The 26,159-nt window shown below is 41.2% G+C and overlaps 1 protein-coding gene across 3 annotated transcripts; it reads left to right on the forward strand.

Annotated features, from left to right (window-relative positions):
- Positions 1-1,247: 1,247 nt before the first annotated feature.
- igf1 (insulin-like growth factor 1) lies at positions 1,248-22,009 on the forward strand. 3 transcript variants are annotated; one of them, XM_084710731.1, is made up of 5 exons: positions 1,248-1,703; positions 3,178-3,337; positions 16,302-16,474; positions 17,805-17,840; positions 19,944-22,009. In XM_084710731.1, exons 1-5 carry the CDS (start codon positions 1,656-1,658, stop codon positions 20,001-20,003), a joined length of 477 nt encoding a protein of 158 aa, XP_084566857.1. In that variant the 5' UTR covers positions 1,248-1,655; the 3' UTR covers positions 20,004-22,009. The 3 variants fall into 3 exon arrangements, with proteins under 3 accessions (XP_084566857.1, XP_084566858.1, XP_084566854.1); XM_084710728.1 differs by having other exon boundaries at positions 1,265-1,703; positions 16,302-16,555; XM_084710732.1 differs by lacking the exon at positions 17,805-17,840 and having other exon boundaries at positions 1,260-1,703; positions 16,302-16,555.
- The last annotated feature ends 4,150 nt before the right edge of the window (positions 22,010-26,159 follow it).

Raw genomic sequence — 26,159 nt, forward strand, 5'->3', positions numbered from 1 at the left:
GTGACCCATGGGGCAGGCAGGTTTGTGCCAACTTTCTAGAAAATCCCATGGGTTCATGGTATCTAGCCAATCACTAGACTAAAAAACACAGCATGGACGTACACATTCAGACAACTATTCTTTCCTGTATTGTGCGTGTGGGTTGGATGGGTGTGGGTGTGGGAATAGGTTACCGTACCAAGGTGGTTTTCTTGCTGAATTTGGCTCCCAGCAGCTGAGTAAGTAAAGCTCTTTTTCTATCTGGAAACTCAGCTGCTAAGCCCAGTTCTGATGCCGGCTTAGCAACAATAAAGCTATAGCTAAAGCTATCTGTCCATCAGGGTATGCTGTACATAAATAATTGAGAATTGAAGCTGAGCTGCTGGAGGACATCAGAGGGGGGAAAAGTTTCACACAAATCAGAGAATAAAGTAATAAACTTGTGCGTTGGTACAGTGAGATCCCCATAAACACTCTGGTAAATGGATGTATTCTTCTTCAATGCTCCGCTGGCTTCATAAGCGAGACAGTGTTTCATTGGACACAAATAGTAACGCCCATTTTTAACTGTTTTCAAGGAAAACACAAACTCTTAAGTACCATTAAAATACCCAAAAATATCTATAAAACATCTTTTTCTGTCATTGTTGGACACGTGACATATAGGGCATTATATATGCGATAAAAACACTTAAATATCAATTTTGACTTTAAACGCATATGATGTCTGACATCTAAACAATTCAAACCACATATTTCAATCTACCATCTAAAGTTTCATGCATTAAATTTAATATTGTAGCCTTGTCCTTATAGCGAACATATGTCAATTTATTATTTGGCACACACATATATGTTTCTTATATCAAAAGATGACTACTGTATTTTGAGTAGTTTGTGACTTATTAAGGAAAATGTAAAAAAGAAAATGTTACAGTTGTCCCTGGTCTCCCCCAATAAAATGTCACATTGTTCCATATTCGCTCGAGCTCACATGTATTTATCTGTTTTATTTTATTTCATTACAAATTCAGGTTAGTATCTCACTGGCAAATAAGTGGGGAAGCGTTTTAATGATTTATTTGAGCAAATAAGACTTTGGTTCGAAGGGCTGTTGAATTACGCGGTGCCAAATTACGCACGACAACCAGCAGTCACATCCTAAACCTCCAGCTTGTCTTTAACTTCTCCTTCACGAGCTTTCAGCGCATAAAACAGTGTGTTGTGTGAGTGTGAGCTGCTGCTGCTGCTGCTGCTGCTGCTGGTGGGGCAGCAGCACCGCTTTTCTATCTTGATCTGAACTACTAACCAAGTCTTAGAGAGATCAAAATTCAATCCCGTTCTGAGAAAAAAAAGGAGAGGGAGAGAAATGACGTTATTTGAATATGTGCCCAAAATCCTTAATGAATAACTTAGGACGAGTAGGAGGCAAATGCTGCCCCAGCTGTTTCCTGTTGAAAATGTCTGTGTAATGTAGATAAATGTGAGGGATTTTCTCTCTAAATCCGTCTCCTGTTCGCTAAATCTCACTTCTCCAAAACGAGCCTGCGCAATGGAACAAAGTCGGAATATTGAGATGTGACATTGCCCGCATCTCATCCTCTTTCTACCCCGTTTTTTAATGACTTCAAACAAGTTCATTTTCGCCGGGCTTTGTCTTGCGGAGACCCGTGGGGATGTCTAGCGCTCTTTCCTTTCAGTGGCATTTATGTGATGTCTTCAAGGTAACTTACCTGATTTCCTTTGACACTATACATTATCACCTTCACTTGATTTGCACAGAGCATCCTGATAACTAGGTTAAAAAATAATAAAAAAGGGAATTTACGTCGCTTATTTGCATTTTAATGCTTTTAAATGCATGATTAATGTGGATTTATTCTGATTTTTTATCATTTTTGAGCAACTGTCCTGCATGTTTTGCTGATTTTTCCCCACCAGATAAGAAGATATTGACTTTTTTCTTCAGGAAATCTTGACATGAATCGTGCATGCTCGGATGAATGGGGGTTCTCATCCTCTGTGCGCCCTGCGCTCTTTTTAACACCAGAAAGTCCTAATGCAGCCCTGCAACTTTCAAAGTAATTACTGCTGAGTCTGCATTATTAAGTGCTAAATATCTAACCTGCATGCGGCTGCGGGGTGAGTAGGACATGAAATACGTACAGTATGGGGCGTCGGGACAGTGCATGCGGTTGGGGTTGTGATGTAGATGGATAGTGTCCTGTGTTTATTCTTTTTATTATGTATATTTGGCCCACTCAGCTTCCTCGGCTGGGGTTTGGCGGGAGAGCCGTTTTCCATCTCTCAGTTTGGATCGGAAAGATCCCTGGCGCTTTTTTGCATCTCTTATTCTGCTGCTTTTTGAATTTTGGAGCACTTTTTGTGCGTAATGATGCTCTGACAGCTGCCTTCTGGCCCAAGCCTCATCACCAAGTGGTTATTAATGATATATTATAAATTTAATTGTTTAAAATGGATTGTTATTAACTCATGAGGACATATTCAGGGGCTGGGATGATAAGGAGAAACGTGTGTTTTCAATTTGGACGCGCTCTCTGCTCCGCTCGGTTGCGCACAGGCGCTCCGGAGCATCAGAGCTGCTCAGCAGCCTCCTGTTTGACTGTTTGACTCTGGCACCAAGTGCAAGTTTGGATTTTTAATACATTTTCCTTCACATCTCCAAAACCCTGTAAAGTTACCATCTGTGGCTGCACTGCCACTTTTATTTCTTTTTTAATTTCCCTTTTTTCGACTGGAAGTTAAGAGAAACAAGCCTCCAGCTCACTGGGTTCAATCTTAATGTGGGAAAATGTTTAGTGTTGCCACCACTGATGTGCCACTGAGCAACATGGGAGCAGTGGCTTTGAAAGTGTGGCTTTAAAGGTACACTATGCAGGATTTTCCTAAAACACAAAAACAAGACAATGCATAGACTCAGAAAAAATAATCCCTCTAAATCTAAAGTGTGTGGTGGGAACCTTGCCTGTATTTTCTTTCTCATTATTTTTGCTGAATGTCTGGGACACTTAACCAACCCAGAATGTTGGTATTTGACAACCCACACTATCTTTCTGGTGTGTTTACAAACATTAACTAAAACATCCTGTGTATTCTACCTTTAAATTAAAAGAAAATCTCTCTCATGCTGCTCTGTCTTTAAATAGCAGTGAAAATCTCCCTCTCCCTGTGCTGCAGAGTGCGATGTGCTGTATCTCCTGTAGCCACACCCTCTCACTACTGCTGTGCGTCCTCACCCTGACTCCAACGGCAACAGGGGCGGGCCCAGAGACCCTGTGCGGGGCGGAGCTGGTCGACACGCTGCAGTTTGTGTGTGGAGAGAGAGGCTTTTATTTCAGTAAGTGCACCTTTTTATTTATTCATAAAGGTTGGCTGTATCTGTCCCAGAGCGAGCTCTCCACCTCCAGCGAGCTCATAAATAAAAAAGCAGCCAGTTTGACATCTTGTCTTGACTTTCCCTGCATTTAATGTTCCCCTTTCTTCCTTCATTCATTCCTCTTGCATCTTCTCTTAAAGTTCACATTCATGCCTGTGCACATTTGTTTTAAGTGATGGACAGGAGCCCAGATTTTGAACAAGCAAACCTAAATGAAAAGTGGAATAATGATATTGTTGGTGGCAAATCGCAGTTTTGCCCACGAGCAAAGGGCTTTAAGTGGAATTTGGCTGACTATCTCTAAGAAAGAGGAGGGGTAGAAGCTAAATGTTGCAGTGACGTTTTTTCTTTTTTCCACCAGAGGAGGGAAAGCGACCCAAAGAAAACCCTCCACCAAGAATCCAGGATTTAAATCTCAGATTTTTCCATTAAGGGTACAACCCAGCCCAGAACAGCACAGGATATATGGAGCTACCGAGGTTAGGTGCAATGTTCCACCGGCAGCCAGTGTTTCTCAGGACATGTATCCTGATCTATCTGTCAGAGACGAACAGCGTGACTCTACATTAGCAGCTCACACACTGCAGAGCTGAGGTTTATAACCTCATTATTCACGTTTCTTTGGCTGACGTCCATCAATTAAGTCAATTTCCACCAAACATCCTGGAGGAGCTTCATATCTCCTCAAAAGTCAATTTTCTTATTTTTATAATATGTGATTGTCCCTCTGACTCCTGTGCAGTTCTGACATAACAATCCATTATTAATGGTTTGGTTCAGGCCCAAAGTTATGAAAGATTTTCCACATGTGGTAGACTCTGTCAGCTGCCAGTTTCACAAAGAAAAGAAGATATAAGATTTCTGCGGCAACTCAGCAGCATGTATAGTGCATATGCAGTTCTTCTCTTTTACAGTAATTGATGGCTTTTACCTTACCTGAACCTGGAGTGGTTTTGTAGATGTACCCTCTTGAGAACTTCATGACTGATGGAGGATTAGGTGCCAGGAGGAGGCCGGTCTTTGAATCCCAGCTGCGGGACGACGGGGGGTGATGCAGTAGTGGTCTGCGTAGAGTAACACAAATCCAAAGCCATGAAAAGCACAAAACAGATCAGTAAATTTTATTGGCAGCTCTGTGAGACTGTAGTGTCTTGTACACAGCTGTGCTTTGAGCTGAATGCTAACATGCTCACACTGCTAACATGCTGATGCTCAGAGGGTAATGGTCCCCAGGTTCACCATGTTAGTTTAGCATGTTAGCATGCCAACATTTAGTAACTGACCCTTCCTAAGTCCCGCGCCTTTTTGCTCTATGCTCCAGTAACAGTACGCATACTTAGATATGCTATGTGCTAGGCTATGTTGGAAAGAAAAACTAATTTTGAAGATAGTAAAATTTGTTGCTGAGGGACAGTGACAGCCTATAGCCACATTTTAAGTTAGCAAATGTTAACACAACGCTAGCTAACAAGCTTGCTAAAAAATCGATGTAGACTTGTGTTTCGCTAACAACAGCTATCAGATGTAACTAACTAGCTGACGATTGATGTAGATTAGCTAGCTAGTTATCATGTGTTGTGCTAACATGTGACTACATTTTGCAGGTACCCTGAGCAACAACTTTTAACCAACTTCAAAATGTGGTTTTCTTTTCAGCCTAGAGCCTAGAACACAGCATGTCTTAGTACAAGAAACAGGAAAAAATAAAGATGACCCAAGTCAAGTTCCAAGTCCTAAACTTTGAGCTTTGAGTCTTAAACAAGTCAGAAGTTAACAGTGAGTGTCCAGCCTCATCAATTTACAAAGTTTTTCAAAGTTAGTTAGCTGTTAAGCTAACAATAGCTTGCTAACAATGTTAATTTTAGTCTTGCACAGTTTTCCACATTAGCACTGCAGCCAGAGGTGGGACCAAGTCATTGTTTTGCAAGTCACCAGTAAGTCTCAAGTGTTTGCACAAGTCCCAGATCAACAAAGGCAAGTCCCAAGTCAAGCCCCAAGTCCTAAAGTTAGAGTTTTGAGTCTTAAACAAGTCATAATTTAGCAATAGCTTTTAGGACTCATTGATTTACAGAGTTACTTAGCTGGTAAGGTAACATTGGCTAAGCTTTAGCTCACTATCAATGTTAATATTAACCTCAACTTACCTTTCTGCAATTTCAAATGATGCATGAAGCTGGAAGCTGTTGCATCTCTGTCTGTAATTTTAGACATGCACGTTTTTCCACATGTGGTAGACTTTACAGCTGCCAATTCAAAAAAAAAAAAAAGATTTTAGCTTTTTGTGGGAACTCAGCAGTACGTATAGTGCATGTGGAGTTGGTTCTCTTCTCCAGTAATTGATTGCCTTTACCTTACCTGAACCTGGAGCAGTTTGGAGATGTACCTTCTTGAGAACGTGGTGAGTCATGGAGGTTTGGTTGCCAGGAGGAGGCCAGTCTGTGAATCTGAGCCTCAAAACAACAGGGGATAGGAAGACTCTGTATAGCAATGCAGTCCTAAAACCATTAAAAAACACAAAATACATCCATATATTTTACCGGTGAGATAATAACAGCCAAGCTTGCAGCCCTGTGAGAGTGGACTATATTGTACACAGCTGTGCTTTGAGCTAAATGGTAACATACTCCCAGTGCTAACATGCAAATGTTCAGAAGGTGATGTTCACCATCTTAGTTTAGCATGTTAGCATGCCAACATTAGCTAATTAACGCTAAAAATTAAGTATAGCTAAGGATGGAGGTGGGACAAGTCATTGTTTTGCAAGTTACAAGTTACTCTGAAGTGTGTCCAATCATGTCCCAAGTCAAATCCCAAGTCCCAAAACTTTGGGTTTTGAGTTGATTTATTCATTTAATATCACTGTGAGTTTCCAGCCTGTTCATATCAGGTTTGACTTCCTGTTCTTTGTACAACTTAAAATGTCAGTTAGACGTTGTTGCACCTCTGTCTCTAATTTTCAACCCATGTCTTGCATACTTATCTAACCACGTTACTTATCTTTGCTATAATTTTTCCAACATGTATGGTTTAAACATGTATCCTGTGGGTATAAGCCTGCCATAGGGCACCTATTTCAGGCAGCAGGTAGCTACGGGCAACAACAACAACAACCTCCGTGCTAGCAGCCTACTCACTGAAAATGGCTAATTAGCACCTGGTTGCTAATGGTGTGAACATAAACAAGCTAGCAGCTGTTGCATTGTCTTTTGCAGGGATTTTAACATTTTATTGCTAGGGATTGCCTCCCCACATGCAAAACAAGTTCTCTCCGGCATTTTCAGATTGCTGCATTCTGGGCTTTGTGCTGCCCAAGATGCTCGATGATAGTTAAATGTTATATTAAGTTATCCTGGTGCACATGTTGAGGGTTTTGAAATGTGTAAGACCATCTTGATTGACTCCTGTTACCTCACATGTTTAGTATATTGAGGACCCCTGCAACAACACACAGTACTGACCACAGGATTTGTGGCAGTGTTGCATAAAATTAAAGTGGAGTGGTGCGGCTGACAGGTGATTACATCATGCCCAAAATGTCACCAAAATGGATGTAAATCCAATTTTAAGTCCACTCTGTAGTTTATACAGGGGCTTGATGGCCTAGTGTACCGTGACTTCACAGTCCAGTCCTTTCTTAATGTTTCCAACAGTAAAAATATGCCGGTGTTGGAAGCAACAGATAGTTCCTGCAAAGAGTTTGTAGGAATTTGAACTGCCCTCCTTGAACTGCCTTCACGTCTTTGATACTCCTGAGTGGCCCAAGTAAGGTTTTTTGCATGGACTGATGCTTTTTTCATACTTCAGCCAAACCAGTGACATCTCCTACAGCCTTTAGCACCTGGTCATGGTACCAACAATGGACCTGTCAGGTCCACCACCTGCAGACTCCCATCTTGTTCATGCACAGCCCAGTATAGCCAAGAAGTAGGTTCTTCAACACAGACTAACGGCAGTTTGCGAAACAGTCACAAAATGTAATCTATTAAATTTGTGTACATGGACACTTAGCACTGCTAACACTTTCAAAATAAAGGTCTTGAAGAGGTTTAGGCACTAAAACTACTTGGTTAGGTCTAGGACAAGATCAAGGTTTTGATTCAAACAACTACTTCCCTAAAACAACCAACAGTGACAATGGGTTTCAAACAGCAACTGAACCCCAGTCTCTCTTGGGTGGTACTCCTGTATTTGACCCAACCTTCCACCTCATCTTTCTTCCTATGCAGACTCACTCTTTATAATAAGTTTATTCTTTGAAAAGATTTAGAAAGTTGTGCCTTTTGTGACTGTTTAGTGGACTGCTGTGAAACTGGGTTGGGATGTTGGGACTTCAAATGGGTGTGCGACCAGAATTTGTGTCCAGTCACACTGTATCATCCAACCCTTAACCCCGGTCCTAATACCAAACCCTAAACCTGACCCTTAATCAAGTTCTTCAGTTTCCTAACCTTAACCTTACCCTGACATTGTTGTTGCCATGCATAGATATTATAGAAATACTTTAAAAAGAGCAGCAGTGATTATTCCAAAACCTCATTCAACGTAATCCGAGGGTTTTTTGCAGAATCATCTAATATCAAAGATCTGTCTGGCAGTCGTGTCACCATGCACCTTGCTGCTGCTCCCCACTATCCCACTGCCACATTCCTCCACCCCTGCATGCAGCTTTTCCAGGACCAGTCAACATCATTCTCTGCATCAGGCCCTGTGTACCGGTGTTTGCCAGAGAGTTGTTGGAGAGCCACCAAGCTGCTGCAAAGCTGTGAGTCTTGTTCGTTCAGATGCTGCTGGCAGCGGCCACATGCTGTGAAGTGGTCATGACAGCCCGCTCGATTGCCAGTTTTCTGCCAGTTAAGACTTTTTAGTCTCTGGATTCCCTCTGCTGCAGGAGTTCTCTTGTGTAACTGACCATGTTGTCTTCATTTAGGTGGAGAGACAGTGGAAGATCACTATGTGATCAAAGATGGAAATTGTGCAATTGCATTTAGCTTTGACGAGATGCGAGGCTCAAATCTTTAGCACCAACAAGATTTTGGCATTCTCTTTTAGCAATTTTCCTCTTCAAAATCAAGCTCACTGGTCAGTCCCATTTTAATGATTCATATCTCAGTTTGAATGTTTCTAAAATGGTCCCAAGAAGTGTCTGCAGCTGTAGCTTAAAGTGGACGAAATGTTAAAGATTTTGAGGGTGTCCAGAGATCGGATGATGTGAGAATGTGACAAACTGTTGGCTGCTGATAGCGGAGATTTACTACAGTATTGTAAACGTTTCTCACAGGCTATAGACGTATAGCACCGCTGTCCATATTCATCTCATGAGAAAGTGTTGAACGGGGGCCAAAGTAACTCATGAATCCTCATGCAAGATACACTTCTTAAGCAGGACCAGACCTTTTGTGGTACAGGGAATGTGTTTGTCTTTCCCGCATTACCTTACACTGTGCAGTCACTGAACTGCACAGCGTCCATCTATCAATGCCACATTTTCCTGTGTTGAAAAAGAGGTGTATTTCACGAACACTCCATCCTTTTTCTGAAAAGACGATGAGGTTTGAGCAGCAGGGTGCTGTGCCTTGGAAAATATGCTGCTCCCTGTCTTCCTCTGTTTCTCTCGCTCTCTCATATTCTCGCTGTCATTCCTTTTCCCTTCTTCTCTCTTTCGGTCGCCACATGTACCAGTGGCTGTTAAAATATCTGGAGAATCCATTTGCGTTCTGTCGTATACGGGACCCGGCAGCGTAACAGCTCGGCCAAAGGAGGCGTGCTCCTTTCCCTGAACTCTTCCCCTCCGGTCTGGCCGTGTTGAACTTGGCAGCCCTCTGATTGATAATGTGTCCAGACTCGGTGTTGCAACGACAGTGGGCTTTCTGTGCTCACAGTGCATTTGCCAATCCACCTTACGCATGTCACCAGTAAAGTAGCATACTTGCAGTTTAAGACTACAGATTTCCTACCCTGACAGAAATGCTAAATACTAGTTGGTGGAAATTCTTTTTTTTTTTTAGGTAATGAAACAAACTGCGGTCTATGAAACAGAAAAAAAAAATCCACAAACGTAGTCAGTTTTTCCAATTATTAGCCTGACCTAGAAATCCTCAGTTGTCTTTGTAATGCTTTAGCAGGCAGGACCGTGGGGTGATTTCACTGCGATGTTCATTCCATGAATCAGATCTGTTATGGGAGTTTTTTGGCTAAAGTGTGAGTGCTAAGTGGCTCCCTGTCCTAAGTCACTTCATATTTTATCAGTTCATGCTAAAATATTCACACTTATTCTAGAGTGAGTGTGAGATATATAATCTTACTGCTGATTTCTGTGAAATGAATGATGCTCAAACTCTCGTGAATTACGACTCGATGGAATAATCCATCATTTGTGGCCAAGAGCTAATTGTTAGTACATGAAGTTCTAATAAAAAGGAGCAGCCAAATATGAAACGTGGTAATTTTTTTTAGGTGTTTTGGCTTGTACTAATGACATGTGAGTTGAAGGTGGAAAGAAGAGGGGAAATTGCTTTTAGCAGCCATTGATGAGACTTCCTCCTCAGTGTTTGTCCCCTGTCAATTTTATTCAAAGCTACTGGAGCTGGAGAAAGAGGTAGAATGTGCAAACAGCATGTCACATGCATGCACGCACACGCGCACACACTCAAACACACTCATAGCTAGGCCTTGTCCCTCAGCAGCAGGGGATTATGTGGATTACAGGATGATCAGGACACCCCCCTCCCCTCCCTAGTTTTACACTGGACCTGAACACACAGCGGAAGGCACTGAGATCTGAAGAAAGACCTCCTGTGTCCTCTCCATCACTGAGAAAAAGGTGTCGTTTTCCCATTAAGACCTGAACTACAAATCTCTGACCCTCCTGTGAATTACCACCCAGCAGAACAAAGAGGCATCTCATGAAAAGGACAGGCAGGCATCCTCCAGATTTAGATCTGTACATTAGGAGAAGTTGAGACACGAGGGATTTGAGGACACTCATGGGACTAAACAGTACTTTACCTTTGAAACCCTTCATCAGTTTAATCCAATCACATAATGTAGGACCTCTGTACAAAGAAAAACGAGGCTTTATCGAGTTGCATTAGTGCAGAGATCACAGAGATTCATAGTTGATATCCTGGACCTTTCTGGCATCCTTTCCTCTTCGCCTTGGCAGTCTCATAAATTGTCCTTGTAAATGTATCAAAGACTCCTTTGCATTGTTGATCTCTAGTATTCATTTTATTACCAACATTTCAACAAAAATAGATGTGGTCACAGGGAGACAACACTGTCTAATCCCCCTTCTGACAAGATATCTTGTGGTAGATACCAACTGGCTAACAAAGAGCCCTGCACACTGTTGATCGCTAGTGCAAACTTAGTTAACCCTGAGACCTTTGATTTTACCATCGGGTAAAATTTTAGACCTGTTAAACTTCCCATCAAGTCAAAATCGATGTTTAAGTGTTTTATCACACATTTCTTGCATTATATGTCACCTATATGCCAGTATCTGGCCCAGAAATGACAAAAAAGTCGTTTTGTGGGTATTCTCGAGTGTTCTTAATTATATTTTATAGTTTGTCAAAAAGTTGATGACTCATCCTGCAGTCAGAGGTGTATTCTAATGGTGCGTTCCATTTGAACTGGGAAGTCGGAATTTCCAAGTTCCCAGTTGGAAATTTGAAGTTGGATTTCCAACCTGGAAAGTCGGGGGAACCTCACCAACCCTGACCGCAAAATCCAATATGGCTGCTCCACGCATCAACACTAGTGAAAGTCTTACACACAGGACTGTCTGTTGCTGTGTTTGTATGTGCAAAATACCGTGGCATGTGTTGTTATGAAGCACAAAAGTTTTTCTGACTTAACGTGGTCAACTCGTGTCATTCCCAGCTCTGACTTCTGACCTCCAAGGTACATAGAACGCACCATAATTTTGCATCAGATGAAGCGCTTTCTTGCTTCCTTATGATGTTGCTGGAGCAGAGTCTTCCTGGGCGCCTGGCCTGACTGTACAAAAACTTTACAACTTATTATTTATTCACTGATTTGGGTGAAACTGGATCATGTTTTATGACATCTACCTGCTGTCCAGTTTCAACTGTCTGTGATTTAAGTTGCTAACCCCTAACTGCTGCCAAATGTAACTGCAAAAGCCTCCAAGACAGACAGGGAATACAGTACCAAGGTCATTCTCCAGTGAACTGATGGAAAGATGCCGTTCTGCTGTTAGCTCTGTTAGCCATCCAGCTAGCTGTCTCAGCCCCAGTTTTCCAGGTGCCAAACCCCAGCAAGAAAACCACCTCAGCCCTGTACTCCCTGTTGTCAAACTGGCCTCCGTTACAGCTGTGTTCAGTCCAGGAAAAGTTAGCTGGTAGGACCGTTCTCCTATATACATCCATGTACCATAAAAGCTGTATGGCAGGGGGCGTAACGCACATTCAGCGAAGTGGAACTTTTCTGAATGCTCCAAGTTCATGAGTTGTTTGCTTATGTTTTCAGAGATGGCTGAGAAAATGTTGATATTCCCAACGGCCTAATCTTTTCATTACGCCTTTGCATTTGCTGCATTACCCGCTCATTAGCTTGCTAAGTTGTTAGCCTTGGTGGCGTAAACATCAGCAGTTTTGGTGTCCATGATGCAGTTGCCTAGCAGCATTGTTCTCACCATTTAACCACTTGAATGCCAATCATGTCGTGTACATGACTTTTCAGACCCTAACCCTAAACCACAAGCTATTAGTTTCAAAATCGGCCTCAAAAACTAGCCTTGGGATCTTTTCATTTATAAGTAGTTCAGCCATTTCCAAATGATGTCTTACACTGTTCCAAAAAAGCCTAAATTAACCCATTTTGAACTGTACTGATAACGCTGTGAACAACACTTAATTCTACTGTGCATTTGGATGTGATTCTAATGTGACGGTGCAGAACACTTCACTCATGCCATAAACTCTTTGTGGTACCAGTGATAAAGAGATAGTTTCCAGTACTTTAGCAGCTCTTATAGTCCCTGCCCAGCCGTAAACTCCCTGACACTTTCGCAGGAAGAGCAGCGCACAGGCTCCAAGAATCCACTGGTTTTTATTGACCATGACCAAGCTGTAAAACTCAGATGCTTTCTGTGCCACTCTGGAATGGGGGAATCCAGCCATCTCTCTCTCCTTAGAGGAATGAACACGATGTGTGCTGAGGCTGTCAAGCACCAAACCAAAGATGTTAGATGGCATCAGATTAAACTCTTTGGTTGAAGACAGCTGGAACTACTGCATAGTTTTCTGTTAGGAAGGATGCTGGCTGACTGATATCTAACATAAATCATTTAATGTTCTTTAAAGCACTTGAAAGGAGGTTCTGAAAAGTTCATAGCTGCTCATTTGTGGAGGAGGACAGCACCTGTAGTCAGCTTGAATTCATGGAAGATGCAATTTATTCCAAAGGAGACTGAGAGTTACAGGGGAAAAAAACATCCCAGAACATATAACATCCACATTAACTTCTCGAATCACGTCTTCAGCATAAGGTCATGTTCGGACAGCATTGTGTGGGAGAACAGGGCTGCCTCGTTCATGTCAATGAGACCTCTGTGAGAGCTCTGGCAAGAAAAAACACAAGGTCATCCAGTAAAAAGAAAGGTTGACCTGGCTCAGCTTATGCCACAATACACTTTGACATCTTCTGGAGAGGTGCTGCATTAGTCAGTCAAATACATGCATGTGCACATCCAGGCCACTTACAAATTTTAATCTATAAATGAACTGTACATTTTGTTTTGTTTGTTTATGACAGTCAGCATGACTTTTAAAGTACTAAGGCTGAAAGCAGTATTAAGAGCAACAGTGTCCATGTTCCGAGAGCAGTCCTATTTGCTTCTTCTTATTTGCTTCTTCCCGGGCTGAGATCTTCTAGTGACCATGGGTAGACCAGGACCAGACACAGCCTCCAAGACCCAATGGAGGCCAGTTTGACGACAGAAAAAAAGCTACTTACTGAGGTGGTTCTTACAAGGTTTGGCTCCCAGCACCCAAGCACCAAGCTAATGGCAGTTAGCAATTATATTAGCTTGGTTAGCCCCGGGATGCTGGAAGGCAAACCCAGGAAGAACACTACCTCGATACAACCTTGGTACTGTATTCCCAGTTGTCTCAGAAGATTGTGGTCGTCATGGTGAATAGGCCTATTCACTGGGAGGCAGCTAACAGTTGCAGTTAGCTACTTTAGCAACAAGTAAGCTAAAGCTATCTGTCCATCAGGAAACTCTGGAACTACATAACTGAGAGTTGAAGCTGAGCAGCCAGAGGACGAACCAGAAAATATTTTCTCCATAAAATACAATCCGGCTTCACCCAAATCAGTGAATGAAGTTGTAAAGTTGTGCTTTTGTTCAGGCTTGGCTCCCAGAAACGCAGCTACAGTGAGCAGATGTATGCCACGTCATAAGCAAGACAGCATTTAATTGGACGCAGATTTAGTAGATTAGATTCAAATCTATTGATTAGTTTTTGTGACTTTTTCACAAACTGCCACACTACTGGGCTGAAGAGATTCCTAACTGCACTGTACCTCGTCTCGATGTCTGAAACGCTGACACACTCTCTAATCTGACCTTCATCAACATGCGTGATCCCTGCCTCCTCCACCCGCAGTCCGTTACAAACAGCGGAGGGCCGTGAGGCAGGAAGCCCTGGCAGAAAAGGTTGTTTACCCTTATTTGTTTAACAACAGTCAACAGAAAACAACTCCTTGTTTATGAGGGATTACAGCAGTTATCCATGGAATCGAAGCATTTAAAACCCTCCAAAGCTTTTAGACCTGATTATTATATGCGTGTTTTTCCCCAACCTGCCCGAGCTGATTATCCTACATGTTACAACCGGTGCCAGCTGATTTTTCTCTCCCTTCCAGCTGTTTGTGCAGCAGGGTTGCAAGCTATTTTCAGAATAATAGCGGATGTTAATTTGCAAGGCTTTATTGGGAGGGATTGAAAAACAGGCCAGGCAACGAGGCACAGCCCCTCTTTTGGCTTTCAGCAGCCATTATATAATCGCCGGCCAGGGCTCACTGTCATATTTCTCTCTTTCTAAATGTCTTGACATCAGGTGTTGATATAGCAGCCAAGACTGGTCCCACTGATACACACCGCAGGGGAATAATAGAGTCTGTTTGTCCAGATGACTGAGAGGAAAAGAAAGAAATGCCAATAAATTTGCATTTTAAATGAATAAAAATGCAAACGATTTTTTTGTCATGTACATATTTAATTCAACACATCCGTTTTTGGCACTTTGAGATCTGGGTAAATCCGGTTCTTCTGTTCCCTAAATAATGCAGGTGCATGGCGTATTTTTAGCATCATTCTACCTGATGTGCAACATGAAAGCCTCCCTATTGCACCCCCCCCCCCCCTTTCTTTTTCTCCTCCCTCTCATTCACACCTCCATTATCTTCCTCTCTGCTTTGTGACAGGGGAGAAAGATGCTTCTGTTTCTGAATGAAAGCCGCTCTCAGTCCAAAACAACATTGTCAGGACAAGGCAGACAGAGAGCAGAATTTAATGCACTTTGTCAGCACTGGCAGGCCTCTGAGCCAAGAGCTATTAACTCTGAGAGGGAAAGGCATTTCCTCCTTGTAAATGCCATATTAAATTATTATTATTTTATTTGGTAACAGGGAAAAGCCCATCAGGGCTATATTGCTCAAGGTGAGCAGGGAATTGTAAATGGAGATTCAGAGTTTTTCTAAAGGCCACCAAAAGAGGGTGGGTTCTGGGGGGTAAAAGGAAGTGAGTACTGGCGTCATGGTAACTTGAAGTGGTCACGGAGTAAAAAAGCTGAGTGTTACACCTTTAAATAATGTTTTACCTGCTTTTTCAGCAATATAATACAGACTACAATTCAGTTTTCGTCTCACCTTGACTGGCTTTGAGCTTTGGGTTTTATCTTGGCGCAGAATGTGCCACCGTCTTCAGCATCCATGTTGTACCGGAGAGACTTGCGCCAAATGAAAGTGTGAATGAACAGTGGAGGCATAGCCAAACGGGGGTTGCAGCCTCAAAGCCTGCCTGGCTGTTCCTGCAGGTTGATCGGGCCCAGAGGGCTTGTGGTTTGGGCTTGCTGGAAGGGCCTCTGTGTAAAGGATACCTGGGCCAAAATGGCTGACGGTGATATTCTCAATGTTCAGGTGACTGCAACCCCCCCCACACCCTTTTTTTTTTTTTTTTTTACAGAAAAGCAGCTGCCAAAAAGGGTCCAGAGTGTGCAATGTGATACACTGTAAATTTTACACGGAAGAAATCCATGTCATTAAGGCTGTTCATATATCAGGGGAATCAGACCCGTGACCTGGCCGTTATCACTGCTTTTATTACAAGCATAGTGTCTGGCCACCAGCCGCAATTTCTTTGATTAATTCTGCTAACAAGATATAAAGCATTAGAGAGGAAAAAACAGATTTATAGAGGCTGAACTGATTATTCACTAAACGCCTGTCAAGCTGTCTGTTCTCACGCTGCACATTTGCAGTTTACGATGTTAGTGGCTCAGAATTGACTGGTGCATTTTAAAACGGTGTGACTTCAGAAGGAGGAACAGAAAAACAGGCATCATTTCTCGCTCGTTGTTTGATTTTATCAGCTTCAGATAGGTTTTGAGTTAAACCGTTTAAAAACGCTGTCTTTAGCTGACTTTTTCTGTGGTCTATGATGAGAACTACATCCATGACAACAGCCTGTTATTCACAGTAGTGGTTTGCTATACAGAAATAACAGAACATAGAATGCCGTAATCGAACCAGAATCAAGTATTCAACAAAGCTTTGAAAAAGGAAGGAGAATACTGAATACTGTTTGTTTGAACAATGGAAAAGTAAAGTATTAACCCAAAGATTCTCGTGTGTCCTCAGCTATCTAATTTGTCCTCCTGTTTTTGTCACACAGGTAAACCAGGCTATGGCACCAATGCACGGCGGTCACGTGGCATTGTGGACGAGTGCTGCTTCCAAAGCTGTGAGCTGCGGCGCCTGGAGATGTACTGTGCACCTGCCAAGACTGGCAAGGCTGCTCGCTCTGTGCGTGCACAGCGCCACACAGACATGCCAAGAGCACCTAAGGTTAGTACCGCAGGGCACAAAGTGGACAAGGGCACAGAGCGTAGGACAGCACAGCAGCCAGACAAGACAAAAAACAAGAAGGTGAGCACAGCACCAAACAGATACACTCTAAAAAAAAAAGGTTTACTCTTCAGGAAATGTTGAAGAAAAAAGAATAGGAATGATGTTTTGGTATCTCCTGTCAGAGCATGCACACAAAATATAGATGAGAAGATTGAGACCACTGATACCCCTGTTCCTTCAGTATGGAATTACAAAAAACAGATGGCTATCTTAGCTTAGCATAAAGACGGGAAACATGGGAATCAGCTGGTCCAGGCCCTGTTAACTGTCGTTTTTAGACCTAGGGGTGCAACTAACAATTATTTCCATTATCAAGTAATCTAGTAATCTAGTTTTTTGGTCCATAAAATGTAGCATAAATATTAGCATGGATAATGATAGAGAGTGAAGCGTTGACTTTGGTGGCACCATTAGCCATTAGCTGCTGAGCTGGTTGCTGGGAGTTAACAAGCTACATCCCCAGCTAACTAGCTAATGCTACATTCCCGTGTGGACGCTCAGTCATAACCCCATCCTGGCCCGTGGTGGCAAGATGACATTATTGCCAAAGCATGGTGCACTTGAGTCAAGTCAAATTTTATTTATATAGTGTCCATGACACACAATTAGCCTCTGGTTTCTTTATTCTCTGGTTCATGTCATGTCATTAGACAGGGAGGGGCTAAAGGGTCAAGGGTGACAAAAGTTCCTTTTACACTGGACTAAACAAAACCTTACTAGGAAAGGGTACAATTGTCATTCATTCCTGGGTCAAACGACTCTGCAGTAGTCATGGATATTTGTCGGCTTCGACAGAAATAGTAAAATAAAGCAGATACCTGAAAGTACAAACAGTGACATAGGAGGGAAACTAAACTTTAATCCACAGAGATTCAGTTAGAAGCTACAAAAGTACTGAGAGCAGAACACACAGAAAGAAACGTGAGCCTCAGCTTTCCATCACACAGTACAAGAAAAAAACTGACAAAATTTGTAATATAAAAGTGGGGCTTTAATGAAATGTAAAAATGCTGGGCACTTCCTAACAGAATGCTAGCTGTTTCCACCTGTGTTTATGCTAAGCTAAGCTAGCCAGTTGAGGGCTGTAGTTCCATATACAGTGTACAGACATGAGCATGGTCTCAAACTTCTCATCTCGTTCAGCTTATTCTCCAAATTGTCACACTGTTACTTTAAGGGGTCAGTAGGTTCAAATCTACTAGCAGCTTATTGTTTAGCAAGAGAAATTAATCCACCCAACTTAAGTGGCTTCATTTTCCTCCCACAGAGACCTTTATCTGGACATAGTCATTCATCCTTCAAGGTATGCATGCCAGTGGATACTTTTCATCTAATTTTATTTTTTTATTGTGTCATTTAAACCTCTATAAAGAATACACTGTCCACTGTGACATTCAGAAAGGCAGAACAACCTTTATTTTGAAATGAGATATATTCATTTAAACAATCTTACTTCTGAACTCTTAATCTCTTGGCCAAAGAAAGAAAGCGTGAGATCTAAATGCAGACTCTGTTTCATCCTTGAGTTGCCAACCTGCGGGAGAGTGTGATCCTTTTAAGATTTGACCGTGTGCTTTTTGCCCTTCTCTCAAAAAAGAAAACCATTAGCAAGAGAAGGAACTAAGTGGTTTTTGTGGTAGACCCAGTGGCACTCCCACTCCCCAGGCAGAATCTCCACTCTGCTACTGTACATTATGTGCTGAAATTCTGGCCTCGCACCATAACACACTGACACATGCGAGGTCCGGAGATGAAGCAGTGTATCTACAGTACGTGTGCAGTGGCTTCCACATCACTCATCTGTTCATTAATTTGTGGATTGTGGTGCGCTGTAAACGGTGGTATTGCTGCTATGAATCCTTCATTTCTCTCTTGAGGTCGAACTAAAATTTGAATTCTCTTTACCTCTTGTCTCAGGAAATATAAATTATTGTGATCTTCTCTATAAGTTTCAAATCACAAAAGGTGAAATAATTGTTTAAAGGCAAAATTTGTGTCAAAAAGTGTTCTTAAATGAATGATTGTCAAGAGGCAGAGATGTCCTGTCCTGCACATCAGATTCTACAGACTTAAAAAAAAACATCTTCATTTGGTACGGATTCCTGCAAAAATTTCACGCCATAGTCATTTTAACACGTCTTTCAATCAAAATAAGAATAATGATGTAAAAATTGTCATTAACTCTAATATTGTAACGGTGCTCATTGATTAATCATGGACATCTTTACTCCTAACTCTGGCCTTCTGCAGCAATTTTGGATCCACATGTCCTGATGTTCATGGGCCTGGTAGTGATATGGCTACAAAAATGCAGTTTGTATATTAATTCAAATTGTGCTCAATAGATTGCATTGTGTAACACATATTTAAGTACAAGTAAATGTACAGACATGAAAATCTACTCATAATAGTACAAGTATCCCCCCAAAAAACAATTTAATTACAGTAACTTGTAACTAATATATTTGAGAAATGCTTTTGTATTAAGTGACTTAATAAGCGCAGTATTACAGCCAAAATGACAATAAAAATGGTAGCCATGCATGCACGTATAGGGTCATTATATTATCAGGGAGAGTTATGTGTTTCTGTGTTATGTAACAACGGGGATTTTGTTTCCAGAACATTTTGAAATGGTACTGTTGCAATGTTGCAGAACCAGTAGCCCCTCCCACTTTGCAACTCCTGAACACAGCAGCAGCAGCGGCCCGCCCACATAGATCTTGCACCAATCAAATTATAGTACTGACCATTTCATTCAGTACCAAAAATCCAAACCCATTCACTGTAAAAACAAAAAACGTTGAGAAGACTCCTTTGAAAAAGTTTTACCAACTATTAATCTTTTGGTGAGATAATTTACTTTCCTTCTTTAGGTAAACTTAAAACTTTGAATTTCAGAAACTCAAAAAGTTGTATTTAAAAACTATATTGTGTAAATTCATTAAAGTTAAAATTTTATTACTTACAATTAAAACTATTTTATTATCTCAACTAAAGATTATGAGTCAGCAAGTTTATTTCAAAACTGAAGAGTTTGAGTTGGGCACAGAACTCAAAAAAATCTATTGCTTTTTGTTGCCTTGAAATTTTAAGTTGTCTCAACTATTTTTTTGCAGTGTTGGAGAACACTGCAAAAGAATAAATGTGACTTACAAACACCAAGATTTACTGTATATTCTAATTTTCAGGCAAGCATGAATTTTAATTTCAGTTTGACTTCAAGAGAGTAATTACCTCCAAGAGCGGATTTTATTTCATTATCCAAACAACAGCTGTGTTTTTATGGGCACAGATGCAGATTTCAGACCCAAAATCTATCCCAAAGCTTGCTGACTTCATCCTGTAGGTCTGTATCTACTGTATCTCAGCTGTTTGTCTAAAACACGTTTCTCTTTTGTTGCAGGAGGTGCATCCGAAAAACTCAAGTCGAGGCAACACAGGGGGCAGAAATTACAGAATGTAGAGAAGGAGCGAATGGACAAATGCCCAGCGACTTGGGAAGAGAGAAGGGAGTGGCCTTACCTGGTACCCCTGTGGAATGGTTCACTGTAAAACAAAACAAAGAGGAGGCTAACAATGGTCCGAAAGGCTCTTTAAAGTGATTGAGAGCTAAGTGGTGTTTAAGGAGGGTTTTGATGAGGGATCTTGTGATTATTTTATACACTGCACCATTCCATATCGGGAGGAATTATTTGTTAATGCAATGTAACAGACTAGTTTAGCTGCTGAGACACGAACAAGAGCTTATTATTACCTCCATGTGTGAGCTGCAGCATCCCCCCTGGCTCCAGGAAAGGTGGGAACGGATCTGGGCTTCAGCCAATCAGAGAACGGCAGTTTGAGAATGAGTGGTCCGTCCTGTCCCCTGAACTTTGCGGAGGTAAAAAAAAAAAAAGAAAGAAAGAAAGAAAGAAAGAGTGGATTCATTTGCTCTTACTTTGGTAGGACAGGATACTTGGTCACCGGTCACATATAACAGTTACTAAAATCTGATTATTTTAACTTCAGAGTTTGTTTTCATGCACCATGCATTACTGAGGATATTTTTAATAAGTAAAAACAAGGTTTGCTTTAAAGGACAAAGACCAGGTGGTTCATTATCAGATTTTAAACATTGTTGTAGTTATTTTTCCTTGAGCCCAAGTCAAATCCCTACTTCTCATTGACTGAAGGCAGAGTTCTTCTGTCTAAGTGGAGTCCCTTGAAGGTTTGAGTCCAGTCCAAATCCCTCCTAAGCCTCAGGAAGTGTTGAGAACCTGAGGACAGAGTCTACAATCCAAACACTTCTATAACAACAGATCAAGCACCATTAGAGGGGATTTTAAGGAACAGTAGGTACTACAAAAACAAGATTGTGCTTTTGCCTGTTTTTCAAAAACAGAGAGTCAAATTAACCAGAAGCTAAATTGAATCAAAGTTTTTTGGCCTGCTTTTGCATGGTGCTTGTTTGGTTGTCAGAAATGGGTCATTCAGTGGATTCAAAGTGCATTTGGCATAAGTCAGTGGAATAAGTCAAATAGCGACAATCAGGCAAAATGTTTGTCGTCTGCATCCTTTTCACATGTCACCACCGGGGCCAAATCAGATTTTTGTCAACAATCCAGTCACGTTGGTGATCAACATTTGAGTCCAAGTGGAGGCCTGTGTTCAAGGTTAAACACAAGTCATAAAAGTTTATGCTGCGTTCGACACAACGTCGGAGGTTGGAATTTCCAAATTGAAATTTCCAACTTCCGACCTCAAAGCGTTCCAGGTGCACGACGCCAAAAGTAAACAAAAAACATGGCTGACCCTGACAAATTGATGACTTTCTTTGGCAAGTGTAAGATCAATTAAATCCTCAGCAGTGCAGCCTTCTTGCATAAATGACACAGAGGAGGAAAAACAACGCATTAGGTAACAGATGCCATTATATATTTTATTATAGGGAAGATGGATTTGCCCTGAGTTCACAAGTAGGAATTCTGACTTTGAGTGGTGTTTCATTGTACTTTTTTTTGTAGGAGGTGGGAAAATTCTATTGACGTTGTCTGGAATGCAGCATTAGTTACAGCAAGTCAAGAGGCACTCTAAGAGACCCAACCAGAGTAAAATCTTTTTCTTCTTCTCATGCGTTTCCACCTCAGAAACCTTCCCAGAGGACTAGGAACCTTTAGAGGAACCTTTATTGCATTTCCACCACAATAAAAAATTAAATTAAGGTACAGGGATGTTATTTTATCCCACCCCCAAAAAGTTCCTGCTTGAGGAGTTGCACTTCCCAAAAGTAAAGGAACTTTAAGGGTGTGGCTTGAAGTGCTGAACATTTCTGATTGGTTTGTTATGCTCAACAACCTTTTTTAAAAATCTGCAGCCGGAAACCAGTTTGTTTATGCATGTCTGTCGCTTCATACAGCATCGTTGTTGTCATGACATGCAAAAACAGCTGTCACTTTTTCACACTTCAGCTGACTAAAGCCACCGCACTCTTTCCACTGGGGAACCTTTGGTGAAAGTTAGTATTTTGCCACTGCAGGAACTATTGTCTAAATTAAGTTCCGGGGACATTACTATTACTCCCCAAAAAGTCCCCCTGTACTTTACAGAAGTACAGGAACTTTGGGGGTGGGACTTGTAACACTTGGGACTAAAATTCTGGGTACTGCATGGACTTTAGATCACAGTGTAAATGCTTAAAAGAGTGAGTTGAAGGCACTTATTAGTTCCTTGGAAAGTAGTTCCTGGGACTAAAAGTTCCAGGTACTTTTGGTGGAAACATGGTTTAATTTGTCTATGGTGTCTTTGGTGGCATTTAGACTGTGTTAGAAATGCAGAGGAACCTTTTAGCTCCTTGGAAAGTAATGACTAAAGGTTTCAGGGTGGAAACATGGCTTCATTTGGTTAATCTTCACAGGTCTGTAGATCTTGGTGGAAACGCAGATAACAACAGGGTAAAGGAAGCTTTTAATTCCTTGAAAAGTAGTTCCTGGGACTAAAGGTTTTGGGTACTTTGGGTGGAAACGTGGCGAAAGATGTGAAGTTTAATGATTGATCGATCTTGGCTTGTTATATTTTGTTAGTTTAGGGAGGCCGAGAACTTTGTTACTTCAGTTGTCGCTTGGATTGCCCTACCAGCCACCATGGCAAAAGAGTGCAACATAACTCCACAGCATCCATTCCAAAGTCCACTGAAGAGACACTACATAATTCGGCAAATGTTGCAAACGACAAAAGCAAATAACAAGTCCTCCTGGAGATGTGAGATGCAGCACACATATAACAGTACACACACACACACCTGCAAAGCACCCACAGTGTAAATGAGAGTTGTGTAACTGTGAGCAAGGGGCAAACACACACGCAAACAGTTCTGAGAAGTCCTTGCATGAGGACCAACAGTCATGACTGTTTGTTCAAGCCTCCATGTGGATTAACAGTCGTTTTTATCTCACAAAAAAAAGAAAAAAAACAAAAAACAAAAAAAATGCCCAAGACATCTCATCTCTGGCTCTGCCTCCTCTGCCTGTGTATAATCAAACAGTACTCCCATTTATGTTAACCTATGCATTACTATCATTCATTGTACATGATGGTTCATATAACAAAACTGTATTAAGAATCCTATCCACTGTATAATGGTGCTATTTTGTAGTTTGTTACTTGCAAGAGATGGCTAAGACAGACAGATGGCAGGGCTTACATTGGAGGTCTTCCCTTTTGCACAGCCTTGTGGCCACCATTTTAATAGTGTTTTTATTTGTAAGCTGTTTCAATAAGGTAGTAGTGTAAGCGAGTAAATGTATCTGTGTGAAATCTGTGAATGCATGGAGATTAAAAAAAAGAAGAAGAAAATACAATGTTGTGGTCCCAGGAAGGCAAAATGCTATTTTTTCTACTGTTTTTGAATTATTTTCTCAATATAGATCCCTTATGCCAAATAACTTGACAAAAGTACTGTGAACTGTGATTCTTCCAATTGTATTAAGATTGTTAAAATTCATGGTGTGCTTTTGTCTGTCCTGAGATGTGTGTGTACATGCACTTCACTGGAAGCCAAGGTATTGATTATTAAAAACACTTAACGCGAGACTACGCAACTTTTGATGATCTAATTTGCAGGATAACGGCATATAAAAAGTTTGCCCTCATTTCCCAAGATCCTCTCGAGTCAGATGTTTTAAAGGACCAGTGTGTATGATTTAGTGGCATCTAGTGGTGAGCTTGCAGATTGCAACCAACTTGCCTCACCCTCCCCTTCCAAGTGTGTAGGAGAACCTGTGGTGGGCACAAAACTCACAAACAAAATCTGCAAAAGGCAGTATCCAAAGTCAGTGTTTGCTGCATCTGTTCTCGGCTACCATAGAAACACGGTGGTGCAACATGGCGGCTTCCACGAAAGAAGACCTGCACCCTCTGTAGATATAAATGACTTATTCTAACGTGACAAAAACACCAGGTGATCATACACTAATGAAAATGTACATATGAATATTATATTACATTTTTGCTATATTCTGCCAATAAATCCACATAAATTGTACACACTGGACCTTTAAAGATACCACTATGTTTATCTGTGACATGCCAAAATATAATGTAATGGAAGTACAAGTCAGCAAATTTAGTCATCAACAGCATCTAGCTTCAAGGAATAGAATTAGAAATAGAAACAGAATTTTGAGAAATACACCTAGTCATTTTAAATACGCTTTCATATCCTTCTGTTAATTATCAAGCTACAGCCAGAGGCCAGTTAGCTTAGCCTAACGAGACAGTAAGCAGGAGTAAATGCCTAGTTTTGCTTGGTCAAAGGAGACTAAATGCTAAAGCTCACAAATAAACATTAAGAAGTGACATAAAACCATATTGTGTCATTTTTACAACTTAGTTTTATTGTGTGTGTTGATGTGTGAGCTTTATTGCTGGGAGTCAGATTTTTTCCCCCTTAGGAATAGCCTGAAGACAGTTAGCTATGGCTAGCCTTGACTGGAAACAAGGGGAAACAGCTAACTTTGCTCTGTCCAAACTTATAAATCAACATTAAGAAATGACATGAAATCACATTATGTTAATTTTAATGTGTGTGCTAATGTGTGACCTTCAAATGTGCTGGGAGGCAGATTTCTTCCCCTTCAACATAGCAAGGAGCCAGTTGGCCTAGATTAGGCAGGAAACAGGCTGAAAAAGCCAGCTTTGCTCTGTCTGAAGGAGAACAAAAAGCTAAAGCTAATGACTAATGTTGAGGAGTGACATGAAATCACATTGTATTGTTTTTACATGTTAGTTTTATTGTGTCTTGTTGTGAGCTTTCCCCATTCAGACAGAGCCAAGCTAGCTGTTCTCCCCATTTCCTGTCTTTATGCTAAGCTAAGCTAAATGGCTTCTAGCTCAATATTTACTGTATCTGTACAGAGAGAACGTCATCCAACTTTTGGCAAAATGACAATTATGAGTCAAACTCTTGCTTTATGCAGGCTAATGGTAGCTAATGCTAGCTACCATTAGCCTCCTTAAGCTACTGCTCATATCATAGCAAATATGGCTGTAGGGACAAAACCCCTGAGTGAAATGAATTGAGTAAGGGTGCGTTTTGTTGCTTATGAATTCACCTTTTCGTTCATGAAAGACAGATTGTGTCACTTTCTTCAAAAGTTGCATAGTCTTGCATTAAGAATATGCCAGGAGTTTAATTTATTTCGACTAAAACATTTGTTAGCAGCTCTCTGAATTAAAACTTATTTTCAACGATTAATTTAAGTGTTTTTATCTGTAATGATCAAACTTGCATATGTGCTTTGATGTCTATTCCTTATAAATTCTCATATCAGTCGACCTGGCGGCTGAAATGAAAAAGAAGCTGGTTGGAGAACAACTCTGGTCCTCCCAGATCTTCAGATATACAGTGCAAACCAAAGACTTTTTAAATGCGAACAAAGCCTCACTTGTCATTATTATATCATGAACTAAACCCAGATCATTAATTGATGCCATCCTTGTCTGAACTGCACTGCAGCTACAATACACCCTTCACACACTGTCTCTGGTACCTGAAATACAGCTTGTGTAATAGATAGCAAAGTGAGCCAGACAGAAGTCCCTCAGTGGTATATTTGGAGCAGCGATGGAGACCGACTTCAGATCATGTGACTATGATGAATCGTTCAGAAATGTCTGTTTGTCACTTGTGTGAAATGATCAATAAAGCCTAAAATGTGGGAGTTAGTGAGACATTCATGACTCTGTGAGGTGGTTTAATGAGAAAATGTCCTGAAGCTCACTGTCCAAGAAACTGTTTGATTACAGCGCTGTTATTTATGGTGCTCGATTGCCTTCTGTAGAAAAAAAAATACTGACAAATTGTTCACCATTCCTGCTGAATAAACCACTTGTCAACGTCACAGAAATGGCTGGGGAGTTATTTTCATGCAGCATGCACATGCACTCATAGAAGCTCTGGGGAAACATCATCCTGTAAAGACATTACTCCTTCTGTTACGCAACATCACACTGCTAAACTCTATATGGCTTTTATGAGGAACCCTGTGGATTCAGACACATAAACAGCAGATAATTGCAAAGCAGAGGTGCAAATCTTTTAAAGCTGCTGGAAACCCAAATCCACACAAGTCTTTCCTGATAT

The sequence above is a fragment of the Lutjanus erythropterus genome, chromosome 22, assembly GCF_056507025.1.
Source record: "Lutjanus erythropterus isolate fLutEry1 chromosome 22, fLutEry1.hap2, whole genome shotgun sequence".
Taxonomy (NCBI): Eukaryota; Metazoa; Chordata; class Actinopteri; order Lutjaniformes; family Lutjanidae; genus Lutjanus; species Lutjanus erythropterus.

What these genes read in the sequence shown, in the direction of transcription:
- igf1 (XM_084710728.1), top strand. Translation starts at nt 1,656, where the DNA reads ATGTCTAGCGCTCTTTCCTTTCAGTGGCATTTATGTGATGTCTTCAAG. An exon ending in ATTTATGTGATGTCTTCAAG is followed by an intron (nt 1,704 to 3,177) that starts GTAACTTACCTG and finishes CCTGTGCTGCAG; the next exon opens with AGTGCGATGTGCTGTATCTC. An exon ending in ATAGTCATTCATCCTTCAAG is followed by an intron (nt 17,841 to 19,943) that starts GTATGCATGCCA and finishes CTTTTGTTGCAG; the next exon opens with GAGGTGCATCCGAAAAACTC.